We start from the raw sequence: 17,917 nt of genomic DNA on the forward strand, positions 1-17,917 counted from the left end.
ATAGAGGACCGAGAGGTCAGTGAATGAGGATATTTAGGCTCAGTAATGGGCAAAATTATGGGGCTAGTCAGGGTTGAATGGAGCTTATTAAACATTGACTTTTACACATTTTCCAGCACAGTGACCTGCGCAAAGGGTTCATAGCACCCCTCAGGCCCTTCCTTAGGCGTGCCCCATCTCTCTCTGCCCCTCTGCCCTTGCCCAAGCCCCGAGGTAGGGGCCTCGTGTCAATGTTCCAGCTGAAGTGAATCTGCACCCGAAGGCTTCCTTCTGGTTCCTGGGCAAGACGGCCCCAGCGAGGTGAGGAGAAGGAAGAAGGCCCCTGAGAGGACTCACCTGCCTAAGGGTCCCCCCAGAGCCTGGGGCTTGGGAGGTGGGTTGGGTGGGGACTGGGGCTGCAGGGTCTGTGGGGTCTTTCCGGGATGGGGCTAATGTCATGGGGTAATGTTTCAAAAAGTTGTTTTCTTGGCGGTTAATAGATAAGTAACACGTTTGAATTCTAGATGAATTAGAAAATAAAGAATAAGAAAATGAACTAATTCTAATCCCCTACATTTAAATGTCTAAGGCATTTTTTAGTGTGTATAAGTAGTATGCTTTTTTTGAACACTTAATATACAGTTTTAAAATGGGTTCCTGCAATTTTATAATCTACCTTTTTTTTCCACTTAGAACTTTACTGTGATTCAGTTTAAATATTTATTCTATAACATTTAAAAAACTTAATTTAGATGTGTGTACAAAAAAGTACAGATAGGTGAAAGCTCTGTAGTAATATGCAGTTGTCAAATTATAATGTTGCACACCTGAAACTTATGTAATGTAATAAACCAATGTTACCTCAATAAAAAAAGTACACAGATAATAAGTGTGCAGTTCCATACATTATTTTTAATAGCTACATAGCATTTCATCTATTGTATTTCCTTATCAATCCCATATTATGGTCATAGAGGAGTGTTTAAATTTAACATTGTTATTATCATTATTATTATTATTATTTTAAAACCCTCACCCAAGTATATTTTCCATTGATTCTTAGATACAGTGGGAGGGAGGGAGGGGGAGAGAGAGAGAGAGAAACAGTGATGTGAGAGAGAAACACCAATTGGTTGTCTCCCACATGACCTCAGACTGGGCTAGGGATTGAACCTGCAACCTAGGCACACACCCTTGATTGGGAGCTGAACCTGCGACCCTTCAGTTTTCTGGCCAACAATAACCGCAGAGCCAAACTGGCCAGGCCTAAATTTGGCATTGTAAAAGTGAATGCTGAGATGAAGGTACTCACAGAGAAGTTATGATACATTATTTCATTAAGGAAAATACCTAGAAATACAATTTCTGGGTCAGTACATAACTATATAGAGAAAAAGCCTTTTGTGTTAAATGTTCACATGAGGAAACTAGGCAAGAATACACAGGTGATGGTTAAACCCACATGATTGCCCAAACTTCCATAGAGCAGCCTCATGTCTAACTGGTGTGGGGATTTCTAGGCTGATGTAGTCTCTTATATGCTCTACACTTCTCCACTCTTCCAGCTCACACATCTGCCTTTTTCCAAGAAGAGCAGGAAATGGCCGAAGCCCAGGTAAGACTTGTCTGTACCTTCCTCCGTTTTACCATGGGTATAATGAGCTATGTAGGAATCTTTGACATAAAATGGGAAGTTATTTGTGAATAAGCATTAGGATCAGGGAAAATGAGAGACCACAGCAAGGCCAATATAGACATATGGAAGACTTACGGTGTTACAAATACTAATGATGAACTGCAAATTTCTCTTTGAGCCTCTGGCAGCCAGAGGGAAGCAAATGTAACCAGTAACTTGGCTCACCTTGCTTATAGCAGGGAGAGCACACCAAGTCCTCAGGAAAGAAAAGTTTTCCAGCAATTGCCTTTCAAGGCATTTCTTTACTAGGTCTTCCTGTGGGTGGTGGAATTGTCTTAAACCACAGCCTGGTGAAAAATGCAGTCCCTGGTTCCTGCAGATATTTCTTATAGCATTCATTCCTCAATGAGGTGGAGACCTAATGTCAAAATGTAATTTGGAAATGAAATATCTTAGAGAACTGCTTGCCTTTCAAATTTCTCCTGAAGTAATTTTCTCAGTTGGAATTTTGATTCTCATTTGGCTAAGAGACAGATACTCATAGCCCACCACCTTTTTCCTTTCACTTAAAAAATTTTTAAACAAAATAGAAACAGACTCATATACAGAGAATAGACTGACCACTGTCAGAGGGGGAGGGAAATTGGGGAGCTGGATGAAAAAGGTGAAGGGATTAAGAAAAAAAACCTTATAGACACAGACAACAATATGGTGATTACCAGAGGGGAAGGGAAGTGTGGGGAGGTAGAAGAGGATAAAGAAGGGATAAATGGTGATGGAAGGAGACTTGACTTTGAGTAGTGAACACACAATACAGTATACTGATGATGTATTATAAGATTGTACACTTGAAACCTATATAATTTTATTAACCAATGTCACCCCAATAAATTAAATAAAATTCTTATATTTTAATTTAGTGTACAGCAAAATTCACTTTGTTGTTGTCTAGTTCAATAAGTGTTAACACATGTATAAGTTGGTGTAACTAATATATAGGGTGCAGAGTAGTTTCATCACGCCAAAAAACTTCCTCATGCTATTCCACCTGTGACCTCAGGCAACCACAAATCTGTTCTGTCACTATAGTTTTATCTTTTCAAGAATGTCATATAGATGGAATCATATGATATGCAGACTTTTTTTAAAAAATTAAACTGCCTTTTGAGATAAATGATTGACATGCAATTGTAAAAATAATACAGAGAAATCCCATGTATCATTTACCCAGTTCCTCCCAATGTTAATATCTCTCAGAACTATAGTACAATGTCACAACCAGGATATCGACCTTGATAGGGTCAAGACAGTTCCATCAATGCAAGGATCCCTTATGTTGCTCTTTTATAGCCACATCCACCCACTTCCCCCTCCTCATCCCATTCCTAGACTCCTAGCAATTACTGATCTGTTCTCTATTTCTAGACTTTTGTCATTTCAAGAAAGTGATATAAATGTAATCATAGAGTATGTGACCTTTTGAGATTGGATTTTTTTCACTTAGTATAATTCCCTGGAGATTCAGCCAGGTTTTGTGTGTGTGTGTGTGTGTGTGTGTGTGTGTGTGTGTGTGTGAGTAGTTCTTTCCTTGTTATTGCTGAGTGGTATTCTATGCTATAGATGTACCACAGTTTATCTATTTTGTTGAAAGACATTTTAATTATTTCCAGTTTTTGGCAATTATTAGTAGAGCTACTTTAAACATTCATAACAAGTTTTTGTGTGAACATCTGTTTTCATTTCTCTACAGTAAATATTAGATTGCTGGGTCATATGGTAAATGTATATTTAACTTTTTAAGAATCTGCCAAATTGTTTCCAGAATGGTTGAATCATTTTTTCATTTTCACCAGCAATGTATAACAATTCCAATTGCTTCACATTTTTGCTAGCACTTGGTATTGTCAATATTTTTAATTCTAGTCATTCTAGTTTTATAGTGGTATCTTATCACGGTTTTAATTTGTATTTCTGTAATGGCTGATGATGTTGAATATCTTTATATATGCTTATTTACTTTTTGTATATCCTCTTTGGTGAAGTGTCTGTTCAGTTAAGTCTTCTACCTATTTTTAAATTGGATTGTTTTCTCACTATTCTGTTTTTAAAATTAAAAAAATATATTACAGTTTACATTTGATATTATTTTATATTAGTTTCAGGTGTACAACATAGTGGTTAGACAATAATATACTTTACAGAGTGTTCCCCCTGACATTTCCAGTACCCAACTGGCACCATACATAGTTATTACAACATCATTGACTATTTCCTATGCTGTACTTTACATCCCCATGACCGTTTTGTAACTGCCAATCTGTGTTTCTCAATCCCTTCACATTTTTCAGTTTCAAGAGTTCTTTATATATTCTGTGTACAAGTGCTTTGTCAAATACATGGTTTATAAATATTTTCTTCAAGTGTATGGCTTGGTTTTTCATTCTCTTAACGATGTTCACAGAGCAAGAATTTTTAATTTTGAAAATGTCCAATTTATAAATTATTTCCTTTATGGATGTGCTTTTGGTGTCATGTCTAAGGACTCTTTGCTGAACCCTAGGTCATGAAGATTTTTCCTACCTCTTCTATAAGTTTTTTGGTTTTATGTTTTACATTTAGACCTATGATCTATTTTGCATTAATTTTTATATAAGGTGTGAGGAATAGGTCAAGGTTCATTATTTTGCATATGGATTTCCATTTGTTCTAACCCCATTTGTTGAAAGGACCACTTTTCTCCATTGAATTGCTTTTACAGTTTTGTGGGGTCTATTTCTGGACTATATTCTGTGCTATTGATCTATGTATCTATACCTCTGCCAGTACCATATTGTTTTCATTAACTGCAGCTTTATATTAAGTCTTTAAATCAAGTAGTATGATTTTTCCAACTTGATTCTACTTTTTCAAAATTGTTTGGCTGTTCTTGTTCCTTTGCCTTTGTCTTTCTATAAAAATTTTAGAATAATCTTGTTATATATCTAAAAATTATCTTGCTAGGATTTTTATAGAAATTGAGTTAAACTTAAAGATCAGTTTGGGGAGAATTGAAATCTTTATTATGTGTGTCTTTCAATCCATGAACACTGTATGTCTCTCCATTTATTTAGATCTTCTGTGATTTATTTTATCAATATTTTGTAATTTTTAACATACACATCCTTTACATGTATATTAGTCTGCTCAAGCTGCCATAACAAAATGCTATGGAAATTTATTTCTCACAGTTCTGGCAAGTAGAAGTCCCAGATCAAGGTACCATCAGAGTTGGTTTCTGGTGAGACCTCTCTTCCTGGCTTATTGATAGCCGCCTTTTCAATGTGTCCTCACATGGCCTTTCCTCTATGCTTGTGCAGAGAAAGGGAGCTCTGGTGTGTTTTCCTCTTCTTAAACAGACACCAGTCCTATCGGCTTAGGGCCCGCTCTTATGACCTCATTTAACCTTAATTATCTTCTTACAGGCCCTATCTTCAAATAAATTCACATTGCGAGTTAGGGCTTCAACATTTAAATTGGGGTGGGAGAGCACAATTCAGTTCATAACAACATGTTTTGTTAAACCTAGACATGTTTTATTCATTTCATTTTCTAAGCTATTGTAAATGGTTTTGTTTTTAAAATTTCAGTTTTCAATATTTATTGCCACTATATAGAAATATGATTGATTTTTGTTTGTTGACCTTTGCTATGGTCTAAATGTTTGTGTTCCCCCCAAAATTCACATGTTGGAATCCTAGTGCCCAAGGTGATTGTGCTAGAAGGTAGGTTTTCCTTGTCTCCTTCATTTATTTACTTTAATCAGTAATACAAACTTTTTATTTTTATGGGTTTTATTTTGTTCAGTGGATTATAATCCATTACTGTCATTGTTTATTCTGATGCTCAGTTCTCCATGAGTTGGCCAGTGGGAGCCCTTTTAAGCTGGTTTTTATGTCCTTTTGACACCTCCCTATAATTTTGATAGCATTTGTTTACTTTCTGGAGCAGTAAAATGTTCTAGCCCTCATCTTTTACTTTCCCTGACCCAAGCCTGAAATCAGCCATTTGTCCAAAGAGCACTATTTCCTATTAGGGGATGATATGTAGAAACTAAAAAAAAATCTGTATCCTAGGTGCGCTCATCACTGCTAGGGTGTCATTACTTGTAGGCCTTTTCAGTGAACAGAGCTTTGTGTTTGTATATGTGCCTGTTTATATGTCTATATAATCTATGTGTATATATACATATATACATGCACACACATATACATATACACACATACATACATACCTTGAATTCATACAGTATCCTAGGAATTTTCTTAGTCTTGTCTCATTCTATATTTGCATCTCCTTTTTCCAACAGTGAGAGCATAGCATCAATATATTGACTCATGTGCTCAGTCTTACAATACACAGAAAATAGAAGCAGAATTCCTACACCTAGACCTGTGAAAAACTAACCTATTGAGTATAGTACATGTTTTGTTTAGTATTTTGTTATTGATGAGATGCTGTAGGAACTTAACTCTTGTTTATATCAGTTAGCCTATGGTAAAATTGGTTTCATTATATGCCATTTCTCTTAAAGTCAACAGTATTAAGTGAGGACTTACTGTACTTTATAGACCCTTTAGTACTTTGCTTTATTCCCTTAACAATATATCCTGGAAATCATTCCATGTATATTTACAAATGTCCTCATTTGTTATTTAAACATTTATCTTTATTATTGAAAGTATTACAGATGTCCCCTACCATTGACACCCTCCACCTTGCTCCTGTGCCCCCTGCCTTCAACACACTGTTGTCTGTGTCCATTGGTTATGCATATATGCATATAAATTCTCTGACTTATCTCTTCCCACCCCTCCACCCCCATCTCTCTGAGGTTTCTCAGTCTGTTCCCTACTTCATGTCTCTGGATCTATTTTGTTGGTCAGCTTATTTTGTTCATTATATTCTATAAATAAGTGAGATCATGTGGTATTTGTCTTTCCTTAACTGGGTTATTTTGCTTAGCATAATACTCTGCAGGTCCCTCCATGTCATCACAAAGGGTAAGAGATGTTTCTGTCTTACAGTTGCATAGTATTCCATTGTGTAAATGTACCAAAGCTTTTTTATCCACTCATCTACTGATGGGCACTTGGGCTGTTTCCAGATCTTGGCTATTATAAATAGCGCTGCTGTGTACATAGGGGTGCATATATGATTGGTGTTTTAGTCTTCTTAGGATATATACCTAGAAACGGGATCACTGGGTCAAATGACAGTTCCATTTTACATTTTTTGAGGAAACAAGATATTGTTTTCCATAGTGGTTGCACCAGTCTGCATTCCCACCAGCAGTGTACTCGAGTACCTTTTTCTCCAATCCTCACCAGCACTTGTTTGATGATTTGTTGATGGCAGCCATTCTGGCAGGTGTAAGGTGATACCTCATAGTCATTTTAATTTGCATCTCTTTATTGATTAGTGATGGTGAACATTTTTTAATATGTCTCTTGACCATTAGTATGTCCTTTTTGAGAAGTGTCTATTCAGGTCTTCTGCCCATTTTAATTGGATTTTAGTCTTCTTTTTGTTGAGTTATAGGAGATATATATATATATATATATATATATATTTGAAATTAACCCCTTATCAGTTGTATTATTAGTCAATATGTTCTCTCATACAGTGGATTCCCTTTTCATTTTGATGGTGGTTTCTTTTGCTGTACAGAAGCTTTTTAGTTTTATATAGTCCTGTTTATTAATTTTTTCCCTTTGTTTCTCTTACCCTAGGCAATGTATCACTGAAAATTCTGCTACATGTGATATCTGAGATTTTGCTGCCTACATTTTCTTTTTGGATTTATTGAACTTACAATGGCTTTGTAGTATAACCTGACACCTGAAATTGTGATCCCTCCAACTTTGTTCTTCTTTTTCAAGGCTGCTTTGGCTATTCAGGGACTATTTTGATTCCATATAAACTTTTAGAGTTTTTGTTCTAGATCTGTGAAATATGCCATTGGTACTTTAATAGGGATTGCATTGAATCTATACATTGCTTTGGGTAGTATGGACATTTTAATGATACTAATTTCTTCAATCAATGAACATGATATATGCCTGCACTTTTTTTTATATGTTCCTCTATTTCTTTTTTCAATGTCATGTAATTTTCTGAGTACAGGTTTTTTACCTGCTTGGTTAAGTTTATTTCTTTTTTTTGTTTGTTTGTTTGTTTTTATCCTCACCCGAGGATATTTTTCCATTTTTTGTACAGATAGAGTGGGAGGGAGAGAGAGAGAGAAACATCGACGTGAAGGGACACATCGAGTGGCTGCCACCCGCATGACCAACCAGGGCCGGGGACAAACTGCAACCGAAGTACGTGCCCTTAGCGGGAACCGAACCCGGGTCTCTCCGGACCGCAGGCCGACGCTCCAACCGCTGAGCCAAACTGGCCAGGGCAGGTTAAGTTTATTTCTAGGTATCTTAATTTTTCTGTTGCAATGGTAAATGGGATTGTCTTTTTTAGTTTCTCTGAGTGTTCATTTTTGGTGTATAAAAATGCCATCGATTTCTGGATGTTAATCATCTATCCTGCTACTTTGTTGAATTCATTTATTAATCTAGTAGTTGTTTGGTGGAGTCTTTAGGGTTAAATGACAATATCATGTCATTTTTTAATAATGACCGTTTTACTCCTTCTTTTCCTATTTGGATGCCTAAATTTTTCTTCTTGTCTGATCACTGTGACTAAGACGTCCAGTACTTTGGTGAAAGCGGACATTGCTATCTTGTTTCTGTTTTTAAGGGAAATGTTTTTGTTTTTGCCCATGAGTATGATGTTGGCTGTAGGTTTTTCATATATGACCTTTATTATATTGAGGTATGATCTCTCTATTCTTACTTTGCTGAGAGTTTTCTTTTTAATTAATTAATTTATTTTTGTTACAGATGTTTCTACTTTTTCCCTCACTGATTCCCCCCTCCCACTCCTTCCCCGCTCTGTCCCCAGCTTTGTTGTCCATATCCATTGTTCATATATACATGCATATAAGTTCTGTGGTTTATCTCTCCCCCACCACCTCCTCTTCTGGGGATTGTCAGTCTGTACCCAACTTCCACGTCTCTGGGACTACCCCATTCCTCAGACTGTTATGTTCATTATATTCCACAAATAAGTGAGATCATATGAAACTGGTCTTTCTCCGTTTGGCTTGTCTCGCTTAGGATGACACTTTCCAGGTCCCTCCATGTCGTCTCAAAGGATAAGAGATCATTCTTTCTTACAGCTGCATAGTACTCCATTTTGTATACGTACTACGACTTTTTTACCCATTCCTCTACTGATGGACATTTGAGCTGTTTCCAGATCTTAGCTATTGTAAATAGTGCTGCTACGCACATGGGGGTACATATATTCTTTCTGATTGGTGTTTCAGGCTTCTTAGGGTATATTCCTAGAAGTGGGATCACTGGGTCAAATGGAAGTTCAATTTTTAAATTTTTTAGGTAACACCATAGTGTTTTCCATAGTGGCTGCACCAGTCTGCATTCCCACTAGCAGTGTACTAGAGTCCCCTTTTCTCCACACGCTCACCAATACTTGTTGTTTAATGATTTGTTGATGGCGGCCATTCTGACAGGTGTGAGGTGATACCTCATTGTTGTTTTAATTTGCATCTCTCTGATGATTAGTGATGTTGAGCATTTCTTCCTATGTCTCTTAGCCATTTGTATGTCCTGTTGGAGAGGTGTCTATTTAGTTCCTCTGCCCATTTTTTAATTGGGTTCTTTGCCTTCCTTTTGTTCAGTTGTATGAGCACTCTATATATATTGGAAATTAACCCCTTATCTGATATGTCATTGGCAATTATGCTCTCCCATACAGTGGCTATCCTTTCCATTTTGATGATTGTATCTTTTGCTGTGCAGAAGCTTTTGAATTTGATGTAGTCCCATATATTCATTTTCTCCATTGTTTCTGTTGCCTTAGGTAATGTATCAGTGAAAATTCTGCTGCGTATGTCTGAAATTTTGTTGCCTACAGTCTCTTCTAGGATTTTTATGGATTCATGAGTCACATTTAAGTCTTTTATCCATTTTGAGTTTATTCTTGTGTATGGTGTAAATTGATAATCTACTTTCATTTTGTTGCATGTAGCTGTCCAATTTCCCCAACACCATTTATTAATGAGGCTGTCTTTACTCCACTATATGCTCTTGCCACCTTTGTCAAATATTAATTGAGCGTATTGTCTTGGGTCCATTTCTGGGTTCTCTATTCTGTTCTACTGGTCTATATATGCCTGTTCTTGTGCCAGAACCAGGGTGTTTTGATTACAGTGGCTTTGTAGTATAACCTGAAATCTGGTAATGTGATCCCTGCAACTTTGTTCTTTTTCAAGATTGTTGTGGCTATTCGAGGTCTTTTTTGGTCCCATATGAACTTTTGAAGTATTTGTTCTAGTTCTGTGAAGTATGTCGTTGGTATTTTGATGGGGATTGCATTGAATATATAGATTGCTTTGGGTAGTATGGACATTTTAATGATGTTAATTCTTCCAATCCATGAACAAGGTATGTGCTTCCACTTTTTATATATTCCTCTGTTTCTTTTTTCAATGACCTGTAGTTTTCCAGGAATAGGTCCTTTATTTCTTTCGTTAAGTTTATTCCTAGGTATCTTAATTTTTTTGCCGCAATGGTAAATGGGATTGTTTTCTTAGTTTCTCTTTCTGTGAGTTCATCATTGGTGTACAATAATGCCATCGATTTCTTGACTTTAATTTTGTATCCTGCTACTTTGCCAAATTCATGTATTAAGTCTAGTAAATTTTTGATGGAGTCTTTGGGGTTTTCTACGTATAGTATCATGTCATCTGTGAATAATGACGGTTTCACTTCCTCCTTTCCAATTTGATTCCCTTTTATTTTTTCTTCTTGTCTGATTGCTTTGGCTAAGACTTCCAGTACTATGTTAAAGAGTGGCGAAAGTGGGCATCCTTGCTTTGTTTCTGTTATTTACGGAAATGCTTTTAGTTTTTGCCCATTGAGTATGATGTTGGCTGTAGGTCTTTCATATGTGGCCTTTATTATGTCGAGATATGATCCCTCTATTCCCACGTTGCTGAGAATTTTGATCAGAAATGGGTGCTGGATTTTGTCAAAGGCTTTTTCGGCATCTATTGATATGATAATGTGGTTTTTATTCTTCATTTTGTTTATGTGGTATATCACGTTTATTGATTTGCAAATATTGTACCAGCCTTGTATCCCTGAGATGAATCCCATTTGGTCATGGTGAATAAGTTTTTTGATGTATTGCTGGATCTGATTTGCTAGTATTTTGTTCAGGATTTTGGCATCTATGTTCATCAGGGATATTGTAGTTTTCTTTCTTTGTAATGTCATTTTCTGGTTTTGGAATTAGAATTATGCTGGTTTCATAAAACAAGTTTGGAAGTCTTCCATCTTCTTGAATTTTTTGAAATAGTTTGAGGAGAATGGGTGTTAGTTCTTCTTTGAATGTTCGGTAAAACTCCCCCGTGAAGCCATCGAGCCTGGGCTTTTGTTTGCTGGGGGAGTCTTGATTACATCTTCAATTTCCTTAGTTGTTATTGGTCTGTTCAAGTTTTCTATCTCTTCCCGGTCCAGTTTTGGGATACTGTGTGTTTCTAGAAATTTGTCCATTTAGCTTAGATTGTCGAATTTGTTGCCGTATAATTCTTCATAGGAGTTGTTAACAATCTTTTGTATTTCTGTGGTGTCAGTTGTTACTTCTCCTCCTTCATTTCTGATTTTGTGTATTTGGGTTCTCTCTGTTTCTTGATGAGTCTAGTTAAGGGTCCATCAATCTTGTTTATCTTTTCGACAAACCAGCTCTTTGTTTCATTGATCCTTTGAATTGTTTTTTTTGGACTCTGTCATTTATTTCTGCTGTGACCTTTACTATTTTCTTCCTTCTACTTGCTCTGGTGTTTTCTTTTTGTTTTCACTCTAGTTCTTTAAGTTGTGAGGTTAGATAGTCTATTACAGATTTTTCTTGTTTCTTGAGGTAGGCCTGTAGTGCTATGAACTACCCTCTCAGAACTGCTTTTGCTGCATCCCACAGATTTTTTGTTGTTGTGTGTTTATTTTCATTGGTTCCCAGGAAATTTTCAATTTCTTCCTTGATCTCCTCAGTGACCCATTTGTTGTTTAAAAACATGCTATTTAGCTTCCATGTGTTCAAATGTCTTTGCATGTTCTTATTGCAATTGATTTTTAGTTTCATGCCATTGTGATCTGAGAAGATGCTTGATATGATTTCAGTCTTCTTGAACTCTAGAGACTTAGTTTGTGTCCTGACATGTGGTCTATCTTTGAGAATGTCCCATGTGCACTTGAGAAGAACGTGAATTCTGTAGTTTTGGGGTGTAATTCTCTGTAGATATCTATTAAATCCATTTGGTCTAGTGCTTCATTTAGAGTCTCTGTTTCCTTGCTAATTTTTTGTCTAGAGGATCTATCCAGTGATGTCAGCAGGGTGTTGAAGTCCCCTACTATGATTGTATTGCTGTCAATATCTCTTTTGAAGTCCTCCAAAAATTTTTTAATATATGTTGGTGCTCCGATATTGGGTGCATATATGTTTATCAAGGTTATATCTTCCTGTTGGGTAGATCCTTTCAATATTATGTAGTGGCATCTTTGAGTATTGCTACACCCCAGCTTTTTTTTTTTTTTTTTCCTTTCCATTTGATTGAAAGATTTTTTCCATCCCTTCACTTTCGACCTATGTGAGTCTTTTGTTGTGAGGTAGGTCTCTTGTAAACAACATATAGATGTGTAATGCTTTCTTATCCAGTGAGCTACTCTGTGTCTTTTTATCGGAGCATTCAATCCGTTTGCATTTAAGGTGATTGTTGATATGTACTTATTGATTGCCTTTTTTGTTTAGTGTGGTTGTATTTTTCTTCCTATTTCTCCTGCTAATTACAGCAGTCCTTTTAACATTTCTTGCAGTGCTGGTTTGGTGCTAATCTATTCCCTTCGCCTTTTTTGTCTGGGAAGCTCTTTATTTGACCTTCTATATTGAATGATAGCCTTGCTGGGTAGAGTAGTCTTGGATTCAGATCCTTGTTTTTCATGACCTTGATTACCTCTTGCCGTTCCCTTCTGGCCTGTAGTGTTTCTTGTGAGAAGTCACCTTATGGGGTTTCCTTTGTAGGTAACCTCTTATCTCTTGCTGCCTTTAGGATTCTCTCTTTTTCTTTAATTTTTGGCACTTTCATTACTATGTGTCTTGGTGCGGGCCAGTTTGGGTTCTTCTTACTTGGGGTTCTCTTTGCTTCTTGAACTTGAATGCCTTCTTCCTTCACCAAGTTAGAAAAGTTTTCTGTCACTACTTCTTCAACTATATTCTCTAACCCTTGCTCATTTTCTTCTTCTTTGGGGACTCCTATGATGCGAATGTTATTATGTTTCCAGTTGTCCCATATTTCTCTTAAGCTGTCTTCCTGTTTTTAATGGTTTTGTTTTCCTTTTGGTTTTCTGATTCGTTGATTTTTTTCTACCCTATCTTCTAATCCACTGATCCGGTCCTCAGCTTCCTCTACTCTGCTATTTAGACCTTCCAATGTGTTCTTTATTTCTCATATGTCATTCTTCATTTCTTCTTGGTGATTTTTAATTTCCAACTGGTTGATTTTCAACATTTCTATGTCTTTACTCATGATGCTCATGTCCTTACACATGCTGTTGAGCTTCCTCAAGATCATGGCTCTGAATTCTAGTTCTGTTAACTTGCTTAACTGCACCTCATTCAGTAGAGGTCTCTTTTTCTATCGTTTGGCTTTTGTTTCTTTGTTTCACCATTTTGGCTATCACAGTGGCCTTTGGAGCCTTCCAAATTTTCCCTGTGGGTGTTGGTGTTCTGCTGTTTGTGGCTCCCTCTCCTGGGTTTGGATGATCCAGGGAGGACCCACATTAAACACCAGTGTCAAGTCTTAGTTTCCTGGTTAGAGTTGCTAGCCCAGGAATGGTACAGTTATCCTCTAGCTTTTTGCCTGGAGGCTATCAGTAGCTGTTAAGGTTACCTGAAGAGCTGTGGCTTTTCAGTTGAATGAAAGACTCCCTCAGGTACTCAGCGTAATGAGATTTCCCAAGGGTGGGGCAGATGCTGGTAGTTAATGGGCCTCAATTTGCATTTCAATGGCTACCTAGTGGGATTGAATTTCCGAGGGAGGGACCGTTGCCTGTCCCCAGAGCCCTGGGAAGGAGTAAGATGACTGCTGTCCTGCGTGGCCGCAACTCAGCAAAAGCTGTGAGTGCCTTCCAAATCCCGAGTGTTCCTACACAGTTGCCGTCCAGTCTGCCCTCCCTCTGCCAGAGCCCAAGGTAAGTGGCTGTGGCTATTTTAGCCTCTGCCCCAGCTCTGCACTTTGGAGCCGCTTGGGAGTTTAACCCGAGGGCGCTGCTCACAGCTAAGGCCGCTGTGCACAACTAAGGCTGCTGCTCACAGCTAAGGCCACTGCTTACAACTATGGCTGCTGCTCACAGGTAAGACCGCTGCCAACTGTGGGCTCCCAGCCCCCCTCTCGCGTCTCCACAAACAAGCCTACCAGGATTGAGTCAGTGTCCCTCGTTATGTGGTCCTCCAAGCTGCTTTTCTGTAGCTTTTTCCTGATGATTTGGCTTTACTTTCATTGTAATTCCAGTTTGGTCCTGGGAGATGGTCTGTATAGCTTCCATTCACTTCTCCGCCATTTTTGAATTCTCTGTTGGGAGTTTTTATAAAAAAATGGGTGCTGGATTTTGTCAAATGCTTTTACAACATCTGTTGATATGAGGATATGATTTCTATTTTTTATTGTGTTTATGTAGTGTATCACACTTATTGATTTGCAAATATTGTACCAGCCTTGCATTCCTGGGATAAAGCCCACTTCGTGTGGTGAATAATTTTTTTTTATCATCCGAGGACATTTTTTTCCATGTTTTGTTCAGATAGAGTGGGAGGGAGAGGGAGGAAGAGAGAGAGAGAGAGAAACATCGATGTGAAAAGGACACATTGAGTGGCTGCCACCTGCACGACCAACCATGGCCAGGGACAAACTGCAACCGAGGTACATGCCCTTAGTGGGAACCAAACCCTGGTCTCTCTGGACTGCAGGCTGACGCTCTAACCACTGAGCCAAACTGGCCAGGGTGTGGTGAATAATTTTTAAAAATATATTGCTTGATCCAATTTGCTAATATTTTGTTGAGGATTTTGGCCTCTATGTGCATCAGGGACATTGGCCTATAGTTTTCTTTCTTTGTAGTGTCTTTATCCAGTTTTGGAGTTATGATTATGCTGGCCTTGTAGAAAGAGCTCGTAAGTGTTCTTTCCTCTTGCATATTTTGGAATAGTTTGAGGAGGATAGGTATTAATTAGTTCTCTTTTGAATGTTTTGGACCAGGGCTTTTGTACCCTGGGAGTTTATTGATTACAGCTTTAATTTTCTTAGTTGTTACTGGTTTGTGCACGTTTTCTGACTCTTCCTGGTTGAGTTTTGGAAGATTGTATGATTCTAGGAATTTGTATATTTTGCCAGGGTTGTCCAATTTGTTGGCATGTAATTATTCATAGTATTTCCTTACAATGCTTTGTGGTCACTTGTTACTTCACCTCTTTTGTTTCTGATTTTGTTTACTTGGGTCCTCTCTCTTTGTTTCTTGGTGAGTCTGCCTAAAGGTTCATCAATCTTTTTTATCTTTTCAAGAACCAGCTCTTGGTTTTACTGAATTTTTTTGTATTGTTTTTTAGTCTCTATGTCATTTATTTCAGCTCTGATCTTTATTATTTCCTTCCTTCTACTTTAAGTTTTTCTTTTTGTTTTCTTTATAATTCTTGAAGTTGCATGGTTAGATAGTTTATTAGAAATACCTCTTGTTTCTTGAGGTAGGCCTGTAATGCTATGAACTTCCTCTCAGGACTGCTTTTGTTGTGTCCCATGGATTTTGTGTTGTGTGTTCATTTCATTTGTTTACAATAAGTTGTTTATTTCTTCATTGATCTCATGGTAACCCATTCACTGTTTAAAAACATGCTAACTAGCCTCCATGTGTTTGAATGTTTTTGAGTGTTTTTATTGTAATTTATTTCTAGTTGCATGCCATTATGATCAGAAAGGATGCTTGATATGATTTCAATGTTCTTGAACTTGTGAAGACTTAGTTTGTGCCTTAACATGTGGTCTGTCTTTGAGAATGTCCCGTGTGCACTTGAGAAGACTGTATATTCTGCAGTTTGGGGGTGTAATTTTCTGTAATTATCAATTAAATCCATCTGATCTAGTACAGCAGTTTGGGTCTCTGTTTCCTTGTTAATTTTTTGTCTAGATCTCTCCAGTGATTTCAGTGGGGTATGTAATAAGTCCCCTGCTATAATTGTATTGCTGTCAATCTATCCCTTAAAGTCCTCTAGTAGTTTTAAAATATAATTTGGTGCTCCTATATTGGGTGCATATATGTTTACCAGGGTTATATCCTCTTGTTGGATCGATCCCTTTAATATTATGTAACTGAGTCTGGCTGGTGTGGCTCAGTGGTTGAGCATAGACCCATGCACCAAGAGGTTGCCAGTTCGATTCCCAGTCAGGGTCCATGCCCAGGTTGTGGGCCTGATCCCCATTGTGGGGTGTGCAGGAGACAGCAGTCAGTGTTCACTCTCATCAATGTTTCTATCTCTCTCCCTCTCCCTTCCACTCTCTCTAAAATCAAAGAAAAAAAAATATTATGTAATGGTCTTCTTTGTCTCTTGTTATGGCCTTCATTTTGAAGTCTATTTTATCGTATATGTGTATTGCTACCCCAGTTTTTTATTTATTTTCATTTGCATGGAACTTTTTTCCCATCATTTTACTTTCATCCTGTATGAGTCTTGTTCTGGGGTGAGTCTTGTAGACAGCACATATATGGGTCATGTTTTACTATCCAATCAGCTACTCTATGTCTTTTGATTGGAGCATTTAAGCCATTTCTATTTAAGGTCATTATTGATAGGTATCTATTTGTTGCCATTTTTATTTTTTAAGCCTGTGTTCCTCTCTATATATATTTTTTCTTCTTCTTACAACAGTCCCTTTAGCATTTCTTACAATACTGGTTTGGTGGTGATACACCTTCAATTTTAAATGGTAGTCTTGCTGGATACAGTAGTCTTGGATTCAGTCCCTTGTTTTTCATTACTTTGTGTACTTCATGCCACTCCCTTCTGACCTGCAGTGTTTCTATTAAGAAATCAGTGGACAGTCTAATGGGAGCTCCTTTGGAGGTAATATTCTGTCTCTCTCTTGCTACCTTTAAGATTCTCTCTTTGTCTTCAGTGTTTACCATTTTAATTATGATGTGTCTAGGTGTAGGTCTTTGGGTTCATCTTGATTGGGACTCTGTGTGTTTCCCGGACTTGTGTGACTTTTTTCTTCACCATGTTAGGGAAGTTTTCTGTCATTATTTCTGTAAACAGGTTCTCTATTTTTGTCTCCAATTCTCCTTTTGGCACTCCTATGATGCAAATGTTGTTACATTTGATATTCTTCCAAAGCTCCTTTAAACTCTCCTCCACCTTACTGATTTTTTTTTTCTATTTGCTGCTCTACTTGGGTGTTTTGTTCTACCTTGTCTTCTAAGTCACTAATTCAATCCTCAGTTTTTCTAATCTATTGTATCCTTCCAGGGTATTATTTATTTCAGCTATGTCATTCTTCATTTCCAATTGATTTTTATTCATAGCTTTTACCTCTTTTTTCATGCTGGTGTAGTTCCCACAGAGCTCTTTATAATTCTCATTAAATTGCTTGTTATTCTCACTAAGTTGTTTGAGCACTCTTAAAATCATTGCTTTGAATTCTTTATGTGACAAACTGCTTGCCTTTATTTCATTTAGTTACTTTTCTGGCGATTCCTCCTTTTCTTTCATTTGGGTTGTTTCTTTGTCTCATTATTTTAGCAGGCTGATAGTTTGGGGCCAGATGAGGTGCACCATATTATCTAGGCAGGTTGGTGTATCCATGGGCATGGGGTCTTGGCAGTGCCTGATCTCGGTCAGATCCAGTCCAGACATCTGGGGGTGCTGGTGGCTCTGGGCTGTGGCAGCAGTAGGGCAGGTCACTCTTGGTGGTGGTGGTGGCTCTCAGAGTCACTGGCAGTGGGAGTCAGTGGTTCTTGGCTGGGGCAGGGCCTGTGGGGTCAGTGGCTCTGGAATGGTATGGGGCCATTGATGCCAGAGCCTCTCATCTGCTGCGGATCTAAGAGGACTGACGGCTGGCTACTTGTATCTGTGTGTCATCAGAGGCAC

At 37.7% G+C, this 17,917-nt stretch overlaps 1 protein-coding gene across 1 annotated transcript in view; it reads left to right on the plus strand.

Moving 5' to 3' along the window:
• Positions 1-17,917, plus strand: part of LOC118636620 (zinc finger protein 182) — a 38,710-nt gene continuing 20,793 nt past the window's right edge. Inside the window, exons 1-2 of the mRNA XM_036271748.1 lie at positions 1-300; positions 1,545-1,594. Coding sequence (XP_036127641.1) covers positions 1,580-1,594 — 15 coding nt within the window. The 5' untranslated portion in view covers positions 1-300; positions 1,545-1,579. The remainder of the gene's footprint in view (positions 301-1,544; positions 1,595-17,917) is intronic.

This window comes from Molossus molossus, unplaced genomic scaffold (genome assembly GCF_014108415.1).
Source record: "Molossus molossus isolate mMolMol1 unplaced genomic scaffold, mMolMol1.p scaffold_m16_p_2, whole genome shotgun sequence".
Classification (NCBI taxonomy): Eukaryota; Metazoa; Chordata; class Mammalia; order Chiroptera; family Molossidae; genus Molossus; species Molossus molossus.